Source organism: Choloepus didactylus, chromosome 21 (genome assembly GCF_015220235.1).
Source record: "Choloepus didactylus isolate mChoDid1 chromosome 21, mChoDid1.pri, whole genome shotgun sequence".
NCBI classification, from domain to species: Eukaryota; Metazoa; Chordata; class Mammalia; order Pilosa; family Megalonychidae; genus Choloepus; species Choloepus didactylus.
This window is the reverse complement of record NC_051327.1, coordinates 19,203,467-19,225,802: the sequence shown is the minus strand read 5'-3', so window position 1 is coordinate 19,225,802 and position 22,336 is coordinate 19,203,467. Positions and strand designations below refer to the sequence as shown.

At 55.7% G+C, this 22,336-nt stretch overlaps 2 protein-coding genes across 7 annotated transcripts; one reads left to right on the top strand and one right to left on the bottom strand.

Moving 5' to 3' along the window:
- The first annotated feature begins 3,076 nt into the window (after nt 1-3,076).
- On the top strand, nt 3,077-5,565 carry MOSPD3 (motile sperm domain containing 3). 3 transcript variants are annotated; one of them, XM_037814759.1, is made up of 6 exons: nt 3,077-3,194; nt 3,599-3,857; nt 4,050-4,125; nt 4,320-4,549; nt 5,119-5,283; nt 5,396-5,565. In XM_037814759.1, the coding sequence occupies exons 2-6, from the start codon at nt 3,662-3,664 to the stop codon at nt 5,425-5,427; spliced, it is 699 nt and encodes a 232-aa protein (XP_037670687.1). In that variant the 5' UTR covers nt 3,077-3,194; nt 3,599-3,661; the 3' UTR covers nt 5,428-5,565. The 3 variants fall into 3 exon arrangements, with proteins under 3 accessions (XP_037670687.1, XP_037670686.1, XP_037670685.1); XM_037814758.1 differs by having other exon boundaries at nt 3,145-3,284; XM_037814757.1 differs by lacking the exon at nt 3,077-3,194 and having other exon boundaries at nt 3,445-3,857.
- Nucleotides 5,566-6,925: 1,360 nt separating this feature from the next.
- On the bottom strand, nt 6,926-21,996 carry TFR2 (transferrin receptor 2). 4 transcript variants are annotated; one of them, XM_037814752.1, is made up of 21 exons: nt 21,979-21,996; nt 21,745-21,859; nt 21,291-21,395; nt 20,778-20,839; nt 20,298-20,547; nt 20,015-20,201; nt 15,523-15,663; nt 15,242-15,353; nt 15,007-15,129; nt 14,514-14,630; nt 14,249-14,388; nt 13,695-13,858; nt 12,963-13,082; nt 12,555-12,637; nt 12,389-12,452; nt 12,218-12,285; nt 12,048-12,124; nt 11,867-11,951; nt 11,551-11,778; nt 10,882-11,022; nt 6,926-7,608 (listed from the first exon to the last, which is right to left on the bottom strand). In XM_037814752.1, the coding sequence occupies exons 4-21, from the start codon at nt 20,808-20,810 to the stop codon at nt 7,363-7,365; spliced, it is 2,379 nt and encodes a 792-aa protein (XP_037670680.1). In that variant the 5' UTR covers nt 20,811-20,839; nt 21,291-21,395; nt 21,745-21,859; nt 21,979-21,996; the 3' UTR covers nt 6,926-7,362. The 4 variants fall into 4 exon arrangements, with proteins under 4 accessions (XP_037670680.1, XP_037670681.1, XP_037670682.1 ...); XM_037814753.1 differs by lacking the exon at nt 21,979-21,996 and having other exon boundaries at nt 21,741-21,959; XM_037814754.1 differs by lacking the exon at nt 21,979-21,996 and having other exon boundaries at nt 20,298-20,520; nt 21,745-21,959.
- Nucleotides 21,997-22,336: the final 340 nt, after the last annotated feature.

Genomic DNA, 22,336 nt, shown 5'->3' with positions numbered 1-22,336 from the left:
CCAAAAACAAAAAACACTAAGAAGTGGCAGAACTAGATTTCCAGAGTTCTCACATAATACTCAGAATGTCTAGTTCTTACCAAAAAAATTACAAACATACAAAGAAGTAGGAAATTATGACCCTGTCACAAGAAAAGAAGAATTTGCTAGAAACCATCCCTGAGGAAGCTCAGACATTGGAACTCTTAGCGCCAAGGATTTTAAATCAACTCTCTTACAAAGGTACCCAGTGTTCTTTTTTACTTCAATTGCTCTTTTTCACTCTAATTATTATTCTTGTTATTTTTGTGTGTGTGCTAATGAAGGTGTCAGGGATTGATTTAGGTGATGAATGTACAACTATGTAATGGTACTGTAAACAATCGAAAGTACAATTTGTTTTGTATGACTGCGTGGTATGTGAATATATCTCAATAAAATGATGATTTAAAAAAAAAAATAAAATAAATAAATAAATAAATAAATCAACTCTCTTAACTATGTTCAATGAGCTAAAGGAAGGAATCCATATACAAAGAACTAATGGGAATTAGGAAAACATTGTCTAATTAAAATTAAAGGATATAAATTATTAAAAGTAACCACACAGAAGTTTTGGAGATGCAAAGTAGAGTAATTGAAATGGAAAACTCACTAGACAGATTGAACAGCTGATTTGAATAGGCAGAAGAAAGGATCAACAAATTAGAAGACAAGACAATTGACCTTATCCAGTGTGAGGAGCAGAAAAAAATGATGAAAAACGTACAGAGTCCGAGGGCCCTGTGGACACCGTCAAGCATGCCAACATACACATCACCGGAATCCTAGAAGGATAGGAGAGAAAGGGGCAGGAAGAGGTATTTGAGGAAATAAGGAATGAAAGCTTCCCAAATGTGATGAAAGACATGAATATACACATCTAGGAAGCTCAGTGATCTCCAAGATCTCTAAGAGATCTACAGCAAGACACATCAGAGTGAAATTATCAAAATCCAAAGACAAAGAGATTTTGAAAGCAGCAAGAGAGAAGTGACTTGTCATGTATGAGGGATTCCCCAGTAAGATTAATAGCAGATTTCTAATCAGAAACCATGGAGGCCACCAGACAGTGGAATGACATACTTAAAGTCCTTAAAGAAAAACTGTCAGCCAAGAAGTCTATATCCTGCAAAAGCATCTTTCAAAAATGAAGGGGAGATTAAAACATTTACAGATAAACAAAAGCTGAAAGAGTTCATTACCAGAGGACCTGCTCTCTGAGAAATGCTAACGGGAGTCCTTTAGGCTGAAATAAAAGGACACTAGACTGTAACCCAAAGCCACAGAAAGAAATAAAGAACATTGGTCATATTAATATTTAGAAAGGTAAATATTAAATTCTATATGATTGTACTTTGATTTGTAACTACTCCCCACCCCCCATACGACTCACAGGCAAATGTGTAAAGTAATATTTTAAGTCTATGTTAATGGGCATATGATGTATAAAGATGTAATCTGAGACAATAAAAACATAAAGGAAAAGGGATGGAGATATATAGGAGTAGAGTTTGTATACTACCGAAACTAGCTTGGTACTAGTCAAACTAGGTTATTATTAGTTTAAGACGTTAATTGTAATTACAAATGTAACCACTAAGAAAATAAACAAAAAATATAGAGAAAAGAAAAAGAAGGGAATTAAAATGTCACACTAAAAAAAGCATCTAAATACAAAAAAAAAAAGAGACAGTAATGAGGTAATTAAAGAATAAAAAACATACCAGACATACTAAAAAGAAATATCTAAAAGGCAGAAGTAAATCCTTTAAAGTAAAAAGACAACCTACAGAATGGGAGAAACCACTTTCAACCCAGATATAGACATAAAGAAATTGTAAGCAGGGACTCAGATGTATTTGTACACCAGTGTTCATCACAGCATTATCCACAATAGCCAAAAGGTGGAAACAACGCAAGTGACCACCAACAGATGAACAGATAAATAAAAGGTGGTGTATCTGTATAATGGAATATTATTGGGCCATAAAAAGAAGTGAAAGGCTAGTACATGCTACAACGTGGATGAACCTTGAACACATCATGTGAAGTGAAATTAGCCAGACACAGAAGGACAGATATTGTCAGATTTATATGAAATACTTAGAACAGTAAATTCATAGAGAATAGTGGTTGCCAGGAGTGGGGAGAAAGGGAAATGGGGAGTTATTACTAAATGAGCATGTGCTTTAGTTTGGGATGAAAATAGTCTGGAAATAGTTGAAAGTTGCACAGTATTGGCAACTTTTAGGAACTGTCCACTTAAAATGGTTAAAATAATTTTTGTCGTGTATCTATTTATCACAATTAAAAATAAATAATTTTTTTAAAAAAGCACTGTCCCCCAAATGTTTGCGGTGGTGAAAATACAACAGAAAACAAAGCGATGTCTGCGCTTTTGGGGAGAGTACATTCTACTGGAGGAGGGATAAACAATAAACTAAATCTATGACATCAAATAGTGCTATAAAAGCTATGAAGAAAATAAAATATGGTGAGGGGACAGAAGGAAAGGAGATTTAGAGAAGGCTCTTGGATAAAATCACCAACGACACTGTTTTTGCTCCACTTTTATTTAATGCTCTGACGGAAGGGTGAGATTCTTCATCATGCCGAGGCTGTTTCCTAGTCTATAAAGGGGGAATAACAATGCAGTTGTTGAAAATTCAACGAGACGATGTAAGTGGCGGCATTTGGAAAATGCTCATTCCCTGCGCAGTAAGGAGAGCTGCAGGGGAGGAGACCCGCGTTCCACCCGGGAGCAACCTCCAGCTACCACTATCGAAATCAGGCTTCGGTTGCTGCAGAGGTTTCTGGGCACGCTCGAATGGAAGCGAGGAAAACCACGTCCTCGCGGAAAACCCAGCGATACCAACCGTTCCAGGGCGGGGAGAGAAGAACAAAGCCCGGCTCGCAGTCCCGCCTCCCGCCTCTCCGACTCCAGCCCCCGACGCCTGTAAAATGTTGACGTCACTGGAGCCCAGCCAATCACGGCGCCAAGAGGGGGCGCTCTGTTATGTATTTAAGCGCACCAATCGGTGTACGCTCCTGGCCGAAACGGGGCCGTCCTGACCAATGGCAGAAGCCGTACGGCGGAAATGCGGAAAAGGGCTCTCGGAAGATGGCGCCCTTGATCTGGCCGCAAGCTGATTGGCAGGTCCATTGACCAAAAGGTGAGCTGACTACCAAGAGCTGCCGTTCGGAGGCCGAAGCATAAAGGAGCGCGGGCCGGAGCTCAGGGGGCAGCGGAGCCACAGATGCAGGTTCCCGGGGGGACCACGAGGCGTAAAGGGCAACTCCAGACGAGCCCGCCTCTGGGTGGAGGGAGGGGGCGGGAGGCCTGGAAGACCCGGATTAGCGGAGTGGGCGTGACCATTTAGGTGGGGCTTGGGGGCGGGGCCTGAAGGGACCCGGGCAGAGCTGGAAAAGGGGGAGCGCTTGGGGCGCGGAGGCCTGGGGCTGCGGGGGGCCCCTCTAGCGGGGCTCCGGGGCGGCGGCCGCGTCAGATCAGGGCCACACCCCCCACCCCGCGATCTCATCCCGTCCCCTTTTGCTTCCGTCCTTCCCCTCCCCCCAGCTCTAGACCCCAGGCCCTGTGCCCTGAGCTCTGTCCTCGGATGTCCGACCGCCCAGAGTCTGCATGCGCCGTGGGGCGCCCCAGGACCAGGAGCTGGTGGGTCCGGGGCGGGGGTCCCGGGGCGCCCCTCCTCCCGCGGGTCTCGTCGTTCCGGTCCTCGTCTTTCCCCCGGATCTAGTATTCAGGGCGGACCAGCGGAGCGGCCCCCGACAGCTGCTGACTCTCTATAACCCCACAGGAGTTGCACTTCGCTTCCGAGGTGAAGGGGCGGGCACTCGTGCTAGGGGTCTGGGGGCTGGCGACATTGAGGGGCCGGAGGAGTCGGAGGGATAGGGTCAGATGTCCCGCCTTGGGATAGAAGGCAAGGGGGATCGTAGTGTCCCTCCAGGGGCAGGACTTGTGTGGCGTCTATGAGGCAATAGTAGGTGTGTTTGTGTGTCTTTAACCCCAGTCCTGTGCACAGCACCTGCCAAATACACAGTGTTTGACGCAGAAGGCTATGTGAAGCCTCAGTCCTGCATTGACATGTGAGTAGGGAGGTGGGGGGGGGGGCGATGGAAGCCCGAGGGGAAGCCCCCTTTCCTGTCTTAGCCCTCGTCCTCTTGCACCTGTCTTCCCCACCTTCTGTCTGCATGCCTGAGGGAGAGGGTCCCAGGGGGCTCCTGGGGTCATTACCTCCCCCTCATTCCTCTCCATGTCCTCCCTCCTACCTTGGGACCAGTGTGATTCGCCACGTGGCCCCCATTCCCAGCCACTATGATGTCCAGGACCGCTTCCGCATTGAGCTGTCTGAGGAGGGGGCTGAGGGCCGAGTCGTGGGGCGCAAGGACATCCCCTCGGTTCTGAGGGCCCCGGCCTACCCCCTCGAGCTTCCGGGACAGCCTGACCCAGCACCCCACCCAAGGCCTCCTACCTCTACACCACCACCCACGGCCAGACACTTCCAGGAGAGTGAGTTGGGGGGCTGGGGGAATATTGAGTTCTTTTGGGAGGGAGGGACTGGCGTGGACCTAGAGATGAGCAGAACTAGATCGGAAGAGGCCTTCTCGTGCCTCTTGGTGGGAACTCAACTGGTGAGTTCAGATTTTATATCAGGTTAGCAGAAAAAAAGACTTTGTAGTTTCTGGTTTCTACTTAGTGAAAAAGTTCTTTCTTAGCTCTAACGTCAGTACTTCTTATCATGTGCCAGCTCAGTTCAGTTTGACAAGAAACATGTACTTGAGCGATTATGTTTGCACCAAGTTGAGTGCTGGATGTGGGAGATAGAGGTGCATGGCAGACTGTACTGAGGGAAGAGTGAAGAAAGAAAAAGAAGGCTGAAGGATGAGCAGAGAGAGGATTTCTCGTGGCTGTGGGGACAGAGGTTTCAGGAATGGAGGGTGAACACTTGAAGTGGGTCCTGGGTGGGCAACAGAAAGTGGCCACACCCTCCATTTTCAGCTTCTCCTTGGAGGACCCTAGGTCAGGCTTGGGCTGGGCGGGTGTGGGGGCTGGGACTTCTGACGAGCCTTGTTCCCCAGACCCCTACCCACAACTGGCCACCAGCTCCTTCCTCCTCTTCTCGCTGGCGGGCATCGTCTCTGTGGCCTTCCTGCTGCTGCCACTGCAGGACGAACTCGGCAGCCAGCTGCCCCAAGTCCTCCATGTCTCCCTGGGACAGAAGCTGGTGGCAGCCTATGTCTTGGGTGAGCACAGTAATGGCTGGGGATCCGGGTCCCAGAGGAGGGGGTTCTGGGGTGTCTGCGGGGGATGCTGACATCGCTGAGAGGACCTTGCTTGCTCTCTCCCCACCTCCAGGCCTTCTCACCATGGTGTTCCTCCGGGCCTGAGCTTCCTGCTGGACCCTGGCCTCAACCCCTGCCCTCTTCTCCTGCCTTCCTGGCCCCACCCTCTGCAAAAAGATACCCAGGGATTTGTACTCATTTTCCAAGTTACATAAAATAAATTTTTAAAATTCAAATGGGAAATGTAGCCAGCATGCCCCTTTCTTCCCACTTCTTTCTTGGAACCCAGACAACCTGCACTTCCAGTCCCAGGGGACCCCGATGTCCAGGGCAGTGGAGGGGCCCAGGGAGGATTTCGCAGACCTGGGTTCTGGTTCTAGCACTGCGTGGCAAAGATTGTGTGGCCTTGAACAAGTCATTTTATTTCTCTGAGCTTCAGTTTCTACCTCTAAGATGAGGGAGCTGATTGGGCAAATCGATTCTGAGGATCTCCCTTAGCCCTAAAATAGGCTCCTGTCCCTAAGCCACCATACCACAGCTCCAAAGAAACAAACACACAAGAGCGCTGCCTGCTGCAGGAATCCAGCCTCACTATTCATAGCCACCAGAGCCTCTTGTAAGAGTGACCTGTGTGCTGACAGCCCCCAGCATGCTTTCCTGCCTTTTGCCCACTTTATCTGTTTATTTGTCTCTTCCTTTAAAAAAACTTCAGCTCCCTTGGATCAGAAGCACCAAGATTTCTACCAAGATGGGGGACCTTGCCTGACATAATCCGCCTTCGCCAGGCAGGGGGAGACCCAAGCACAAGGAAGGAATAGGATCCTCAAAAGGCAGGCTGGCTGCCCACCCGCCCTCCCTCCCTCCAAGGCAGGATGAGGGGAAGGACAGGACGAGGGGCAGCCAATGACCTGGGGCAGATTGCCAAGTGGGAACAAAAATCAAACCAGATAATTTTGTTAAGACAAGCCCAGTCTGTTATGCCCGTGGAAGGTTATCAGTTGCTCCAGCTCTACTTTGAGGGCCTGGGGATCTGCCCCATAGCCTGGGAACCTTGTCTCACACCCAGGATTCCCCGGCAGGAGGTCTGAAAAATTTGTTTGGGTTTGTGTGTATCAGAGAAGCAAACAGTCACAGAGGTTTCTGACCTTGGTGCAGGCTGCTGAGAACCCACCAAGTCAGGCTCTGGGGGGTGAAGAAAGGGGCTGTTAGTCTCATTGTGGAGCCAAGGGCCTGGGGCCTCCCAAGCCTTAGACCAAGAGGCCTTTACTTCCCAGTGCCCCAAGGAGCTGGGGAAGACCTCCCTGTCTACACCGGGAGCAGGGGAGGACCCAGGAGGCTGCGATAGGCCCTGGGTTTATGTCGGCTGCTTCTAGGTGTGAAGACTGGGCAGCAGCCTCCGAAGGCCCGGATTGAAGGCTGGTCACGCCAGCAGCACTGGTGATTTCCTGTCCTCGTGTAGTTTACACCTCGCCATCTCCATTTTGCTGTGTGTTTTCATTTTCCTCTGGGCCTTGCAGCCCTGGTCCCAAGAGACCAGGCTTTCACAGGGGCCAGTCTCCCCCCACCCCCACGCCCACGCCCACGCCCACCCTCAACCCTGGTGGTCTTTGGAGGATGAGCCTTTATTATTTTCTCTGGCAGTTCCAGGGTGGGGCTAAGGGTGAGGGGGAAGCCTAAAGGTGCCCACAGACAACAGGTATCGCAGGTGGTTTACTGAAGTCCGAACCCCACGTGCCTCCCCCCACAGACCACCTGGTGGCCATAAGGCGATGGTCCCAGCGTCTCCCCACCCTCCACTTCGGGGCTGTTCCCAAGCATGGTGGACCCTGCTCCTGAAGGGGGAAGGGGCCGTGACTGAGCCAGCGTCGCTGCTCTCTGATTAGCTGACAGCACGCGCCACACGATGGAAGGCCCTGCGCACCCACGACCTGGGCAGGACCGGGGGTGTGTGCGTGTGGGGGGTCTGTCCGCTAGGGCCGGAAGGGCTCCTCCGTCACCCTGAAATCGCTCCCGTGGGGAGAGGAGGCAGCGGGCCTGGGCTCAGAAATTGTTGTCGATGTTCCAGACGTCCCCGCCGAGCGCGTTGGCGGCCCCCTGCAGCGTCCAGGTGAGCAGGGCCAGCTGGCGCCGGAAGCGGCTCTCCTGGAAGCCCCCGGCGCCCTCGGTGCGCAGCAGCCGCAGGTGGTCGAGCAGGGCGTCCAGGGTGTGGTCTCCGCGGCCCAGGAAGATGTGGCGGAACGGGGAGTCGGCCGGCGACACGTACTGGGACAGGAAGTAGAACTCCACCTGCACCGGGGGCGGGGCCGGGTCGGGTGGCAGCTCCGTCCCCGGGGCCCCGGCCGGAACCACCCCTCCCGCCCGCCGGCGGATCCAAACCAAGCCTGGCGTCTAGTGGGCGCTTAATAATAAATATTGTTTAGATTAGAGGTTACCAGGAAGGGGCGGAGGGGTTGTTTCTTGGTGAGTCTAGAGTGTTTGTAAATTGGGGGCGGGGGGAGTGGATGGATGGACGGACAGACGGATGGATGGGTCGATACTGAGCCGCTTCCTCAAGCCCCACCTTCCTTTGGCTACCCAATCAGGGAGTGGCCATTCCGTGACGTCACCAGTAACCAAGTAGGAGGCATCCCCTAGGCCGCGTTTTGGATTCCATCCCTTTCTATCCCCGGAGCCTCCAAAGCTCATCTAGGTCATCTAGATCTCCCCAGTCTTCCTTCCTCACCTATTCGCTTCCCTGCCAAATGTCTCAAAGAACGGCCTCTTGTCCTGCTCTTTCTCTACTGGATCCCACCCCTCCCCACACCTGCCATCCGGCCCCGCCTCCGCCAAGCCCCTCGGCCCAGAGCCAAAGGTCAGCAGCCAGCCCGGTTCCGCGCCCTCACCCTCTGCCCCGGAGGCTGTGCCATCCTTCCTGAGATGGCCTCGCTGCTGGTCTGGTTCTCCTCCCCCCTCTCTGCCAGCCTCTCAGGTTCCTTCTGCTCCCACCTGTGGGCAGGTGTCAAGGTCCCACCTCTACCCCCTGCCCTTCTCCTTACCTGCACGCCAATGGGTTTCAACCCTGGCTGCATACTAGAGTCACCTGGGACGGTTTTTAGAGGACCGGAATGCCTCCACCCTTCTTTCTAAGGCTCCTGGGAGATTTCAGTGCCTCCGTCAGTCACTTATAGAGCTTACCCACGCCGCTGGCTCCAACCAGGGCCTCTGGGGGGGACACATGATGCACTGGAATCCTGTGCAACGGGGCAGGGGAGCTCCTGGACAGAACCTCACACACGTCAGCACCAACCTCTTCCAAGACCTGAGCCTTGCGCCTGCATTTCCTCCAGAAAGGCCCCAGAGTCTCTGCCTCGAAGGCGAGCGAGTGGGCTGAGCACAGGCTTTGGGCCTGTCTGCCTGGTTTCTAATTTCGCCTCCACCACTTACTGGCTAAGGGGTCTGGAGATCGTTACGCAGCCCCGCTGAGCCTCAGTTTCTGGATACAATACTAGCAACCTCACAGGGTTTGGGGAAAGACTATGGAAGAAAATGAAGCCAAGCACCTGGCACACAACATAAATGGCAGCTATTATGACCATTCTCAAATTCTTCCCCCCAACACCCGGTCTGCCTGTTCGCCTCACACAGTCTGGTCTTCTCCTACCCTCACCTGGAGCCCAGCGTCTTTAACTTCAGTCCCTTTTCAGGCCATCTACACTCTGACCAAAATCTTACCCCAAACTCTAGTTTGCCCCCATTTTACTACCTTGCTTAAAACCCTTCCGCACTTCCTTGATGCCCAGAACCTACAAATCCAGGTTTATCCTGGCATTCAAGGCTCCCCAGCTGAGCCTGAAGCCACCAGTGGCTGCTGCCCTCCACCTGCCTCTCCATGCGCCCTCTTCCTGGGGAAAGCCAGGCCTGGTTCACTGCCACACCCTGACTCTGGGTCTCTGCCCGGGAATGTCTTCCTTTCTCTGCCCCAACCCAAATCTTCTGTTCTCCAAGGCCCAAGACAAAGTCTAAAGCAGGGATCGGTAAACTCTTCCTGTAAGGGGCCAGAACGCAAGTATTTTAGGCTTTGCAGGCCATGCAGTCATGTCCAGTTGATTTTGCCACTGTAGGGCTGCAGCAGTCACGGGCGATATGTATGTCAGTGAGCATGGCTGTGCTGCAATACAAATTGTATTGACAACAGCAGGCGGCAGGCCAAATTTGGCTAGGGGGCCACAGTTTGCCAATTGCCCATCTGGAGCCAGAGAGCTCTCTGGGTCTGGCTCAGCCCTGGGTCCCAGCCCAGAAGTCTTGCATGTTTCCCCCTCCATCCATGAGCCTGAGCCCTGAACCTTACACACAGGAGGTGCCCTTTATCCCTTCGAGGGGGACAACTGCTGGGGGGGGGTGTCTTTTTGTGTTCCTGGGGTCTGGCACAGAAGGGGTCAAGGCAAGGTCTATGAACAGGAGTGAGCCATGCCTCTGTCCCTTGCCTCACAGGGGTCACAAGTGTCTCTGTGGAGGGCAAAGGGAAGGGGAGAAGGAGAGAAAGAGAGATCAGGTAGGAGGAGAGGAAGAGGAGGAGACTAAGGAGGAAAGAGAAGGAGAGAGCAGGAGAAAGTAGCAAGGAAGAAAGAGAAAGAGGGACAGGTTTGTAAACAGAAGGAATGAGAGATGCTAAGGAGACAGGCAAAGGCACAAGCAGGAAAAACACAAACAGGTAACGGTGCATACATGTGCACTATGGTCCCCATGGGTGCTTAGAGAGGGTCCTCACCCCACACTCCCTGAGGACATCTTGCTTATACTTTTGCCCTATAAGTCTTGCATCATGCCTTCCCCACCAATCCTTTTCCCATGATCAGAGGGTTGAGGGGTTGAGTTCATGGAGTGAGGAAATGGTAGGAAGAAAAGGGCTTGGAACTGGAGTTGAGGGGGGGGGGCTACAAAGTATTCAAAACTGAGCAGGAGGGACTGGCCAGGGAGTAACATCTTGTACAACTTTCACATGACACCTCCTCCTGGCAGCCTTTCTGGATTTCACCCATCTCACTGCTGGAGGGAAGAGAGCTCCCATTTTCTGCATTTCTTTAGCCCTTTGCACTTCCCAGGCCAGGACCTTTGTACCCTTCTACTGGGGCCCACTGGATCCATGCTTTGTCTCTCCAGAGGGTCGGGGAGGAAGTAGGTGCCATGTGGGGCTATGCAGGGGGTGGAGGGAGGGACCTCACCCCAGGTCCACCCCACGTTGCCCGGTGAGAGTGACTGGCCAAGGGGCCTGCCTGGAGAGCCTCTGGTCCTCCCAGCCTAGCCTGTCTGTGAGCGCTCTGTGGCCGGGACTGGGAGCGCCCCGGGGACTGGCACCAGCCAGCCCGAAGCGTTCCTTCCATAACGCTCTCGGGGAGAAGAGGAAAAAGGAGGGGAGAGGAGAGACCAGGCAGCGCCAGCAGCCGGGGAAAGGGGCCCCAGCCCTGCGGGAAGAGGGAGGAGCAGCGCGGAAGGCGGCAGTGGGACCGTCGGGGCGGGGGCGCGCGGCCGGGATGGGGGGAATGGGGAGAAGCGGGGATGGGAAGGAAAGGGGGCGCTCACCCGCATGATGCGCACGTTGTACATTCGCATCAGCCGCTCGTCGCTCCCCTCGGAGCTGTAAATCTCCTTCCGCAGCTTCTCGGCCGCCCGGATGTAGTCCCCCCGCGCGGAGTACACCCACTGGAGGGTCAGCCCGCGGGCCTGAGGGCAGAGGCGCGGGCTGGGGCGGGCAGCAGCGGCCTGGCCAGCCCACCCTGCCTGGGATAGAGGATCGAGGTGCTGGGGGACGACCCGGCTGGGACCCCGGGCCTGGCAGGAGGAGAGAGGTATGGGGGGTCGGGTGTGCTGGGGTGGACTAAGGGTTGGGTACCGGCTGGGGCCTAGGGGCCTAGGGGACTGGGGCAGGCAGGGGTAAAGGGGCCCGGAGGAAGAGGGGGGCTTGGAACTGGAGTTGGGGGGGGCGGCTACAAAATATTCAAAACTGAGCAAGAGGGACTGGCCAGGGAGTGACATCTTGTACAACTTTCACATGTCACCTCCTCCTGGCAGCCTTTCTGGATTTCACCCTTCTCATTGCCAAAGGGAAGAGAGCTCCCATCTTCTGCATGGGGGTCTCGGGATTGGGGGTGGAGGGACCAGAGGCTTGGCCTGGGCAGCATTGGATGGCATCAAGCACCCCCCTTCCCCCCCACAACCCCAGAGGCGGGGAGCGGGGTCTGCATCCTGGACCTTGAGGTCCCCCGCAAACTCGTTGAGGCTGCTCATGTGCCTGAGGGCAACGTCCCCGTAGCAGCCAAAGTCGAGGGGCAGCAGGTGATCGTGACTGAGTCGGATGAGGAGCTGCCCGGCGAGCAGAGCCACCGCCTGGGCCACGGCGGGCAGGCGGCCCCGCAGCGCTGCGTGCAGGTTGTCATACGTGTCCTCCTTCGTGTGCAGGAACGGGTACGCCTGGCCGTCCTGCCGGGACAGCGTGGGGGGCTGGGTCAGGGGCGCGCCAGAGACCGGCGGGGGGCCCGAGGTTCTGGGGCCGGGGAGTAAGGCTCACCTCCATGAAGGAGAACTCCACGGCAGGGACCCCCGCAAAGGCCGTGAAGGAATAGGCACTGCTGTCCATGGGCAGGGGCTGGATCCTGGCCGGGGCAGGTTGGGGAGGGGAGCTCTGTGGGGCTCTGTGGGCCCAGGCTCCCCCACCTTCTCACTCCCTAACTTCCCCTACCCCCACTTACACCTCAGCATCCCAGCTGGAGTTGGTGAACATCACCTGCTCGTAGAGGGTCTGCCCACTGTGGTTAGGAGAGTCCACCTGGGGGCAGGGTGGGGGGCACTGGTGAGGCCCCGCCCCACCCCCCAGCCTCCCTTCTCCCCTGGCCTCTCCTACTCCTGGCCCAGCCCTTGCCTGCTTTAGGATGTTCTGGATGAGGTTGATCAGAAGGGGGCTGGTCTTGGCGTGGAACCCGTCATCCCCTGAAGAGAGAGGAGGGGAGGGAAGCCAGGCTCAGGGCTTGGCCCTGGGGCTGGGGGGCTGGGGTGGGCCCAGGCCCCAGGTGGTGGCATTGCCAAGGCTCACCCAGCACTGCGTTGTCCAGGCTCACATAGACGACGGCTTTGAGGTGCAGGATGCTGAGGTAGCCCTGTGGGTGGGGGGTGTGCAGTATGAAACCCCCATGCCTCTCCCCACCACCTGTCAACGCTGCCCAGGACTCCCCACCCCCACCCCCACCCCCAGCCATCACCTCCAGCCACTCTGTGGAGCCCACACTCCCAAAGTCGCCTCCATCCCAGCTGACGAAGAGAAGACTTCTGCGGGGCTGGAAGCCTGGGGGGATGGGGGAGAGGGAGGATGGGCTCGACTGGGGAGCAAGCCAAGACCCCCTTTGTCCTCTGACTGTCCTGGTTCCCTGGGGTCTCTCTTTCCCTCCCAACAGACCTCCAGCCCAGCCCAGGGCTTGCCCTGAGTCCACTCGGACCCCATGATAACAGTGATGGAGATTGCATTATGTATCTTCCCTCGGGCTGCTGGGGCATTGTTACTTTCATTGTTAGATGAGGAACTGGAGGTGAAGTAACCTTCCCAGGGTCCCTGGTGGAGGAGCAGGCTTGGAGCAACCCCCTGCTCGCCCCAGGCCCTCCGTGTTGCTCACCGTTGCTCACCATGGAGGAAAAGGTCCGCACCAGCTCCAGCAGAATGGCCGTCCCCACCGCAGACTTGGCCGCTCCTGGGCCCCACGCATCCCTCTGGGCCCCGATGACGACGTAGTGGTCTGGGGGAGGGTGCAGTTGGGACTCAGCTCATACTGGAGGGACCCAAAGGCTTCTCCTTCCCCCGGGTGCTCCCTGGGCCTCCACGGGTCTCCGTCTCACAGCCCCCCACCTCGGTCTGCAACTCCAGCCCTGCAAACTCCGCTGCTCCTTCGCCCAGGGCCCTCCCCAGATGGCCCGCTCCACCCACAGGTCACCTGGGGTTGACCACATCCCACTGGTCACCAGGCCCTGATGGGCTTTAAATCCCTAACTATCCCCCACATACACCCACTCCCACCACCAGCCTTACAATCCGAGCCTCATCCCGGGGCTCCCTGCACCAGGTCTCTGCTCTAGCACCATCCAACCAGTGCTTGCTCCCTCCCAGTGCTAGGGAACTCGCTACCATGCAAGACTGCCCGTTCCATCTCTGGATGGGTGGGATTGTGAAGTCTTGGGGCCACCCACGTCATCCCAGTTCAGCCTTGACTTGCTGGCTTCCATCCCTGCTGATGCCAACCCTTCCGCACCCTCCACCTTAGTCAAAGCCGCCCCACCCTCCAGCCAGGCCTGGGGAGAAGTGGCCCCCTCCTGCTGGCTGTGGGTGCTGCTGGGCCGGGGGGGCAGCACACCTGGCTCCGAGTGGCCCTCGATGCAGCCGAAGATGTTTCTGATGGGGGTGGAGACCCTGCGGTTGTTGACCCTGAGGTGCAGGCCAGGCCCGGGGCCCAGGCGATAAGGGGAGCCTGGGAGGTGCCCCTGCCATTCTTGGGGGGCCACAGGGCCTTCGAGCTTCCTGGAGGCAGGGGAGTCACAAAGGGTTGGATTTGGCAGAGAGGCCCAGGCTATAGAAGAGCCCCAACCCCGCTCTCTGCTCTTTCTTGCCTTCCCATCCCCTGGCCCCAGGTCTCTGCCTCTGCACCCTGCGTGGGGGTGGGAGGGAAAGGGGGGGCAACACAGCCAGGGCCACCTTGGACAGTTGCGCAGGTTGTGTCCTGCTCAAGGATGCCCATCGGAGAGGGGGGTGGCGGTGGCTGAAATGCAGCTGAGCTCCACTCACCAAACTGGCCCTGGCAAGAGGCTGTGTCAGCTCAGGGGAAGGGGTGCCTTTTGTAATTGACCCAGAGGTGCCCTGTGGGCTGGCTGCAGCCCCCCCTCTGTCTGCCACCTTCTCTCCCCGGCTCACCTCAGCAGCTGGGAGGCAATGTCGGCACTGATGGGCTGCGCTGGGATGCTGGGCAGGCCTGAGGACTGGACTGGAGGGAATTGGGTTTGATTGAAGGAAGGGAAGCCAGGAGTGTAGGGGTCCCCGGTCCCCAGGTGCACCTGTAGGAAGAGGGGGGCCCCTGCTGAAACTACACTCCCAGGTGCGTAGCATGGCAGCCCCACCCCAGCCAAGGAGCTGGCGCCCTGGGACCCCAGGCCCCTGCTGCCAGCTTCCGCAGACTCACATGTCCGTACACAGCCCGGTGGCTGGACAGGCCCAGCTTGTGTGTGTCCCAGGAGAATTCCGCTGGGTCCGGGTAAATGAGCACCCCACTGGCCCCAAAGTCCTGGGCAGTGGCCACCTGGGGGAGGGAGATGGCTTCAGGGCTTCCCCCAGAGAAAAGCCATTTGTAAGGGCAGGAGAAGCCAGTACAAGTGAAATGGGGCAATGCCCACGATCTGCACCCACGGATCCCATCCGGCTGGAGAATCCTTCTGCCCGGCAGCACCAGCCCTGGTCTCTCCCTTCTGGCAGGGCCTTGGCATACCTCCAACCCTCCCAGATCGGGGTCACCCTGAGTTTCTGTTCCCCTCACCCCTCCGGATTTCCCTGGAACCTCCTGTCTTCGTTCCCTGCCCACATTTTCTTACAATCCACTTGGTTCTTTGCTTTCTCCTATTTGCCCTGACCCTCGGGTCCCCCCAGACCCTCCCATCCCCCCGTGCAGGGACCCTCACCTTCTGGGCAAAGCTGACCATCCCCACGCGCACCAGCAGGAGGCGCCCCGCCGGCTCCACGCCCCGGGCCCGCAGGTCCTGGAGGTCCTCCGGCCGCCCGTAGTGGGCGTACACCAGCTGTCCCTAGGGGTGGGGGTGGCGGGGGGGACACTGAGGCACGCTCGCCGCGCCCCGCCTCCGGCGCCAGGGGAAGGCCCGAGCTGCCCCCATCCTGGCGGCGGGACGGGGCGCTCACCGTGGCGTTGCCGGTGGCGCTGTAGGGGCAGTAGACGTCGGGGTCCTCCAGCGGCAGCTGCTCGCCGGCCCTCCCGGCCGCATCGACCCAGTGCAGGGTGTTGGGGTGAGCCCTAGGAGTGGGGTGGGGGTGAGCCCTGGGGAGCGGGGTTGGGGGTGAACCCTAGGAGCGCAGTGGGGATAAGCCCTAGGAGAGGGGTGGGGGTGAGCCCCGCGAGCTGGGGTGCTGGGGGGGAGCCCGGGGGCGCGGCAGGTGAGCGCCGCCCCCGCCGCGGCACTCACGGGTCGGGGAACTGCAGCCCCACGTAGTGCGTGTCGGCCCACACGTGGTCCAGCCTCTGGCGCGAGAGCGCGGCCTGGACGTCCTGGGCCAGGGCGGCCATCCCCGCTGAGCCGGCCGCGCGGTCCCGAAGGCTGGTTTGCCTGAGCGGGGACAGGAGCGACTGGGGCGGGCTGGGGCCTGGGAGGGGAGCAGGCTGCCGGACACGGGGGGCCTCCTAGGCCATGGGCGGGGAGGGGCTCCTCAGCCTTGGAAAAAGCTCTCCCTTGACCCTGCTGACCCCGTCACCAGGCGGATGTGGGGTGCCCCGAGGGTCTCCACGGCTCTCCTGCTTAACCCCTTAGCTTCTGGGTAGCCAGGGGTCCCGTCCACCTCCCTCAGGGTTTTCCTGGCTGAGACCAAACTTGCCAACCCATCTGCTGACCCTGTGCTGAGGCAGCAGATTCTCCATCTCCCCATCCTCCACCCGGGCCACCCCAAGCCTCTAGATGAAAAGGTGGGATCCCCTGTTTCTCTGAAGACCTTGCCCTGTCTTCTGCCAAAGACACCATCTAACAAGCCTCTTTGTCACCTGAACTGTCCCTGCTCCTCCATTTCACCTCTGCCACTGGCTGCTCCCGCATAGCCTCCCTGTCGTCAGTTCTCCGGCGCCCTTTTCATAGCAAGGAAACTCTCCTTCCTCTGCAACATCCTCACCCACACCCCTCCTACCTCTTGCCTTGGCAGAAACCCGGCTCTCCATCCAGGAGGCCAAGTCTCCCCTGTGGGACTCCTGGGAGAAAGCCATCAGCTTCTCACACCCGGGGCTGGGAGTGGAGGCACACTCCTGGCTCCACTTTCCAAATTTCTGGTGGTTCCTCCACAGGTAAATCTGTTCCTCTGAAGCCTGTGTCCTCAACTCTGCCACCCTCTGTACCCCTTCTTGCTGCTCTTTCCCCGAGGACTCTAGCATATGGTTTTGCACTCCACACCACTGTGCTCCTGCACTCCAGCAAAATCCACGTGGGTGAGGCACCCTAGTCCAAGCCAACCCCTCGCAGTGCTCACAAGGACGATTGCGACCCATGCGACAAGTGGCTTCCTGGGTTCCATTCCTGTCCCCTCCTGTCCCCATCCAGGAGCTCAAGTGTTTGTTCAAAAATTCACCTGATCCTGGTGTTCATTACCAACGAAATGGTTGTGTAAAATATAGCAATGAACATCATGGGAAAAAACAATAAACTAGACGTCCGCACTGCAGTGCAGGTGGGCCTTTCCAACACAGTGGTTTTAAATGATAACAATAAATTTGTCCCAAAAACAGACACTAAAGTTTGTTAGGGGTGAGGGAAAAGTTTGGAAATAGAGAGTGGTGACAATCGCACAACATTGGGAATGTAATTAATGCCACTGTGTTATCCATTTAAACATGGTTAAAATGGCAAATTTTATGGTCTATATATTTTATCACAATAAAATTGTAAACACACACACACACTAAAGATAGTTATCTCTGAATAGTGTGGGTCTTGGGGTGATCATTTGTTTCCACGTTGCTTCAATTTTAAAATAATAAAGCTATGGCAATTTTACAGTAACAGTAATGTTTTTTAAATCGATAGATACACATAAAAGGACATTACATATATGCAAAGCCACATGCGTAAGTTAAAGGCACACATCAGGCATGAGATGTTTATAGGGAGGGGATTGGGAGGTGTACTCAGGGATGAGGGAGGGATATTAAACAGAAAGGCCCTGCGATGGCCAGTGAGGACACCAGGCTATGGGCTGAGAAAAATCAACTTCAGCCTTTGCGCTTAACACTGAAAAAAAAAAAGCAAAACAAAACTCCCTGCTCATAATACTCTTTTGCTGGCAACTTCCATTTCATGCTACAGTTCATGGAGCCGGTGTATCCCATTAGGGCCTGGGCCATGCCACATTGCTAGCTGCTTGACTTTCTTTCACTCCCTCAAACAGGCCACAATCTTCCCGCTCCAGATCCTTTCCACGTGCTGTTTCCACACTCTTTGCCTTGGCGAGCTACTCATCCCTCAGGGCTCAGCTTGTCCCTTCCTCCAGGGAGCCTTCTCTGACCCTAAATCAGATCCCCCCATCATCATTCCTCACATCCTTTAGTGATCCCAGTCCTAATTATTAGTTGGATACTGATTCCCCCATGGACTGTAAGCCCCAAGAGGGCAAGGTCCAGACTCCTAGGTTCTCGGCTATGTTACCACTGCCTGTCATGTGGTAGGTGCTCAAAAAATATCTGTCGAATAAATGAATGAATGATCTTATCGAAGCCAGACTGGCCCCTCCCTCCAGCCCCTCATTTCCCGGGCCACACCCTGGCTCTTGCTTTTACCCGGAACTCCATATCTGCAAGGGTTTTCCACTGAGGCTTTCTGAACATCTACTAAGTGCCAAGCACTGTGGCAAGTTCCGGGGACTCCACAATAAATAGGGCACAATTTATCAGATAAATCTTAAAGGCTCAAGAATCCCTCTCACCGAGCAGAGCTTTTCAGGTTCTAAGTGGTTCCCTTACCCTCGCTATACCTGTTGTGCATCCCCGTCAGGGCTCCAGACTTTCTAATCTTCCATCTGTCAGCTCCTCCCTGGCTTCTGTATCTTCCCCGTTCAGCTTAGAGCTGATGCATTGCACCATTGCTTTGCCCCACCCACTGCCTCCCTGCCTTTGCTGACACCCACAGTGCCACGCTCCACCCCTAGACCTGTCAAACCGTCCACCTGCCCAGCCTACACTCAAACTGCCAGGTGTTGCCCAAGAAAAAAAAAAAAAATATATATATATATATATATATATATAAATCCTGAATGTAGTCGATGCCCCAAACTTAAGGTCTTTTCAGCAAGTTTTACCCAGTAGTCTATCAAAGGATAATACACCTTTATCAAGTTCAGCACTGATCTCATAAGGGTGAGCAAATCTATTAATACAAATTACTACATAAACATTAAAGAAAAAAATCATACAGTCATCTCACTACATTCTGGAAAAACATTTTGTAACAATGCCCTATTTGTTCCTCCTTTCTGATCATAAAAATAAAAAAAAGTTTCAGTAAGCTAAGAAGAGAAGGACAACTTCCTTAATTTGATTTTAAAAAGCAATCCAGAGCCTGGATCAAAGTTCATATTCAGTGATAAAATATTATAAAGACATTCCTATTAAAGTCAGGAAACAGACAAGGACACCTGCAATCACCATTACCATTCACGTCCTCACCAATGCAATAAGACATGAAAAGTAAATAAGAGGAAAAGAGGATATACATCTCTCACTACCTATAGCTCATATGGTTGTCTACTGAAAAGACCCAGAAGAATCCTCTAGAAAACTATTTCTGAACCAAAAGAGGGCTACAGGCTGGTCCAACCTTCCCTCTATCTGGGCAGCTTCTTCCCAGCAGGGAAAAGTGACTCTGTAGCAGGACAAAAGAAACCCAGGGATTCTTGAGAGCAGTTGAGATGGAAGGTTTATGTTGTCTATATGTTTCTACAATTAAAGAAAGGAGAGAGAGCAATTAAAGACACAATGAAAATTAAATGCAACCAATAATGGAGGAGAAAAGGCCCCAAAGCACATTAATGGAATATATGAAAAAACGGAAAATAGACTATAAGCTTTATATCAATGTAAAATTGCTTGAACTTGATAATTGTACTTGAGGTGATTACATTAAGTGAATATTTTTGTTCTTAGGAAATGTACGTGGAAATATTAAGTATTCAAGGAGCATGACAGTTCGAGGAGCATACAACCCACCCTCAAATGTTTAGAAGATAGATAGATAGATAGATAGATAGATAGATAGATAGATAGATAGATAGATAGATAGATACGATGATACAGCAAGTGGCAAAATATTAAAAGTGGGTGGATCTGGGTATCTGGGTGGGGTGAGGAGGCATGTTGGAGTTCTCTGCATGGGTTTTGTATTATTTTTGCAACTGTCCTAAAAGTTTGAAAGTATTTCAAAATAAAAAGTTTAAAAAATCCCAAACCCACAGGCCTGCTTGTGTCTGACTGGCCTTCCCCATTATGTGAATTTTGGGGTGAGGGATGGTCCGTGCCCACAGGTGCATTTGCTTGCTTATTTTCTGATTCCCTAAAATGCCTCTCTTCAGAGCCCCCAGATCTCTCTGATGCCACAGATCAAAATCCAATCTCCCCCGGGTGGCAGATGGGGCCCTTCTGGGGCTGTCCCACCTCAAGTCCCGATGCTGGACGCTCTGTCCTCATTTGGACAGTCAGCTCCCTCATCTCCCACAGAGGCCAGCATCATCCTCCCCTCCAGAACCCCCTCCCTGCTCTCGACTCCTGACACCTGCCACCCTTCCCAGGACCTCTGAGCAGGGAGACAGGTGAAAGGGCTCAAAGGGGAACCCAGAAACTGGGGTCCTGAATGAGGAGTGGGGGAGGCTGAGACCAAGTGGGTGAGAGGAGGACACTTGGGACCAGGAGGGGACCGGGCTGACCCTCACCTGATGATGTCCTCCAGGCGCCCCTCCCCCAGAAGCCGCAGGAACATAGCCTGGAGGTCGCTCCAGTACAAGGTGCCCTGGTGGGGGTCGGGGCCTGGCTCATAGTTCACATCCTCGCTCACCACCACCACTGCATCCCCGCAGGCCTGGCACGACCCTCGGAAGGCCACATATCCCAGAAGAAAAGCTGGCACGTGGCAAGATGGGGGTTACTCTGGAGTCCCCTCTGGATGGGACCACCTCCCCCAGCCCAGGCCTTTCATGGGGGCAGGGGGAGCCTCACCCCCCGTGAAGATCAGCAGGGCCATCAGGACCAGGTAAGGGGCGGCCCTCCGTCCTGCGGCTGCCCAGGATCCGAGGTTTTGCTGCCCTGGTCTAGAGCCCAGGGGCTCGGGGCCCCTCAGCTCCATGGGGCAGAAGGGGGCCGGCGGCTCGGGCCCCTCATCCCCGTTGTCCCCCTCCTCCAGGTGCCCCCGCTGGGTGCCCTCCACACGCCTGTAGATGGTCTGAGAGGACCGTGGGGACAACCCTCGCTGTCAGTGGGGGTGGGCATGAGACAGGGGGAAGAGGTCCACAGGGTGGGGAGGGACATGGCAACAATGGGGTCAGTGGCTTTGGGGTACCAAATGACTACAAGGCAGAAAGGAGGGGCCCAAGAGGCAGGCTGAAGGGAGGGGGGGACGGTCTTGAGAGTTGGGGGGTGGGGTGTCTGAGGGACCTGGAGAGAAGGCCTGTGGTGTCCCCCAGCCCCACTTGATCTTACCGCTCTCCGGAGTGGACCCCAAAGCTGCTCCATGCTGGTACCCCCCTCCTGAGCCCTGCAAGCTGTCCCCCCCAAGCCCCAGTGATAAACCGTTTGTAGGAGCCCTGAGAGGGCCCCTTATCAGCCCTGGCAGGCAGCCTGAGCCCAAGCCCTTCCTCTCCACCCCTCACCCCCAAGGGTGGGGGGGAGAGTCCTGGCCTCAATCCAGCCTTCCAGACTCGGCCCCCCAGCCCAGACCAGGGCACAAGGGGCTGGTCCCTCCCCTGCCAAACCCTCCGCAGCCCCAATCCTGCCACCTCCCTGCAAAACAATCAATTTTCTGACCTTGGGGCAGACTTTGGCCTCCTAGTTCCCGTCAGGGGTGGGGGAGGGAGGCTGATGGCTAGGGATTGCTGGGAGATGGAAGCCCCCTCCCCTTTCTGGTTTTCACCCCTACCAGTGTCTTTGGGGACCCCTTCCTAAGCCCCCCAGCTCCCCTGAAGGCCACCATGAGGACCACCGCCCCCTCCTCACCTGGCTTGCAGGCCCCGGCACCTGGGCCCTGTGACGGTGAGCTGTCCTTCCTGACCCGGTGCCTGCCCAGTGAGATTCCCAGCCAAGGGGCCTCAGTGGTGTGATCTGGGGGGTTAGCATGGCCGTGTGGATGTCTGCGTCATTGGAATCAAGCCCCTGCTGGTGGCTGGGGAGGGAGCCAGTTCTCCAGGATGGAAGGGGGGGTCCTAGAGTCTGGGATCTGTGGGTCAGAGCCCACGAGCTGAGGTGGCAGAGTCCTGCCAGGGCGCGGGCAGAGCTGGGTGACCCTGGACCAGTCACGGTCCTCCCTGGGCAGCAACAAATCATGGGGGATCAAAAGACTTGGATCACCCGGCTTTCTGCCTCCTGGCGGTCTCAGCCCCTCTGCAGAGCCTGATGAAAGGCCTTATCCCCAGAAACCCATCGCAGACACACACCACTAAGTTTTACCTACAATTTGAGGCAGGGGGCGCAGATCCCCAAGCCCGGCCGAGGACCCCGGGACAAGCAGCTCTGGAGCAGAAGGGCTCAGGGGTCCCTTCAGGATCTCCCCTGGGAGACTTCGGCTCCTACTTAGGTCCGGAGAGAAGTTCTAAGCGTCACCCCTACCCCGAGTCCCCGCCCCGTTTCAGTCACCGCCGGGAGCCCGGGAAGAAAGAAGAAAGACAGCAGCGCCGCGTGCGCTCACTTGAGCCGCTGGGCCCGGGCGCGTGGGCGACGCCTCTCGGGAGCCGGGACCCCGGCGCCGAGGCCACGCCCACCCAAGGCCCCGCCCAGATCCCGCCCCGGGGGCTGGCCTTCCCTTGGCCCCGCCCCCGCCGCAGCATCCTCCCTCCGGCAGCCGCGCGGTTCTCCCTGGGTTGCGGCCCCTTTGAATCCAGACGGGACGGTTGCTCCCCGGGCCCAGCTCCCGCCCCCAGGCTGTCCCCAGGCGTCCACCGTGGGATTCCTCGGTGTGTGCAAGTGTGGCCCTCCCTTCGCCTCCCTCCAGACCCTGTCCCCACTCCCCACCCCAAGGAGGCCAAACTAGTTTTTTTCTTAAAACA

Coding starts and splice junctions, on each gene's coding strand:
- MOSPD3 (XM_037814759.1), top strand. CDS start 3,662: ATGCGCCGTGGGGCGCCCCAGGACCAGGAGCTGGTGGGTCCGGGGCGG. Junction 4,126..4,319: donor CCTCAGTCCTGCATTGACAT/GTGAGTAGGGAG, acceptor CCTTGGGACCAG/TGTGATTCGCCACGTGGCCC. Junction 5,284..5,395: donor GGTGGCAGCCTATGTCTTGG/GTGAGCACAGTA, acceptor CCCCACCTCCAG/GCCTTCTCACCATGGTGTTC.
- TFR2 (XM_037814752.1), bottom strand. CDS start 20,810: ATGGAGCAGCTTTGGGGTCCACTCCGGAGAGCG. Junction 20,548..20,777: donor GGGGTCCACTCCGGAGAGCG/GTAAGATCAAGT, acceptor CCCCACTGACAG/CGAGGGTTGTCCCCACGGTC. Junction 12,286..12,388: donor CCTGGACAACGCAGTGCTGG/GTGAGCCTTGGC, acceptor CTCTCTCTTCAG/GGGATGACGGGTTCCACGCC.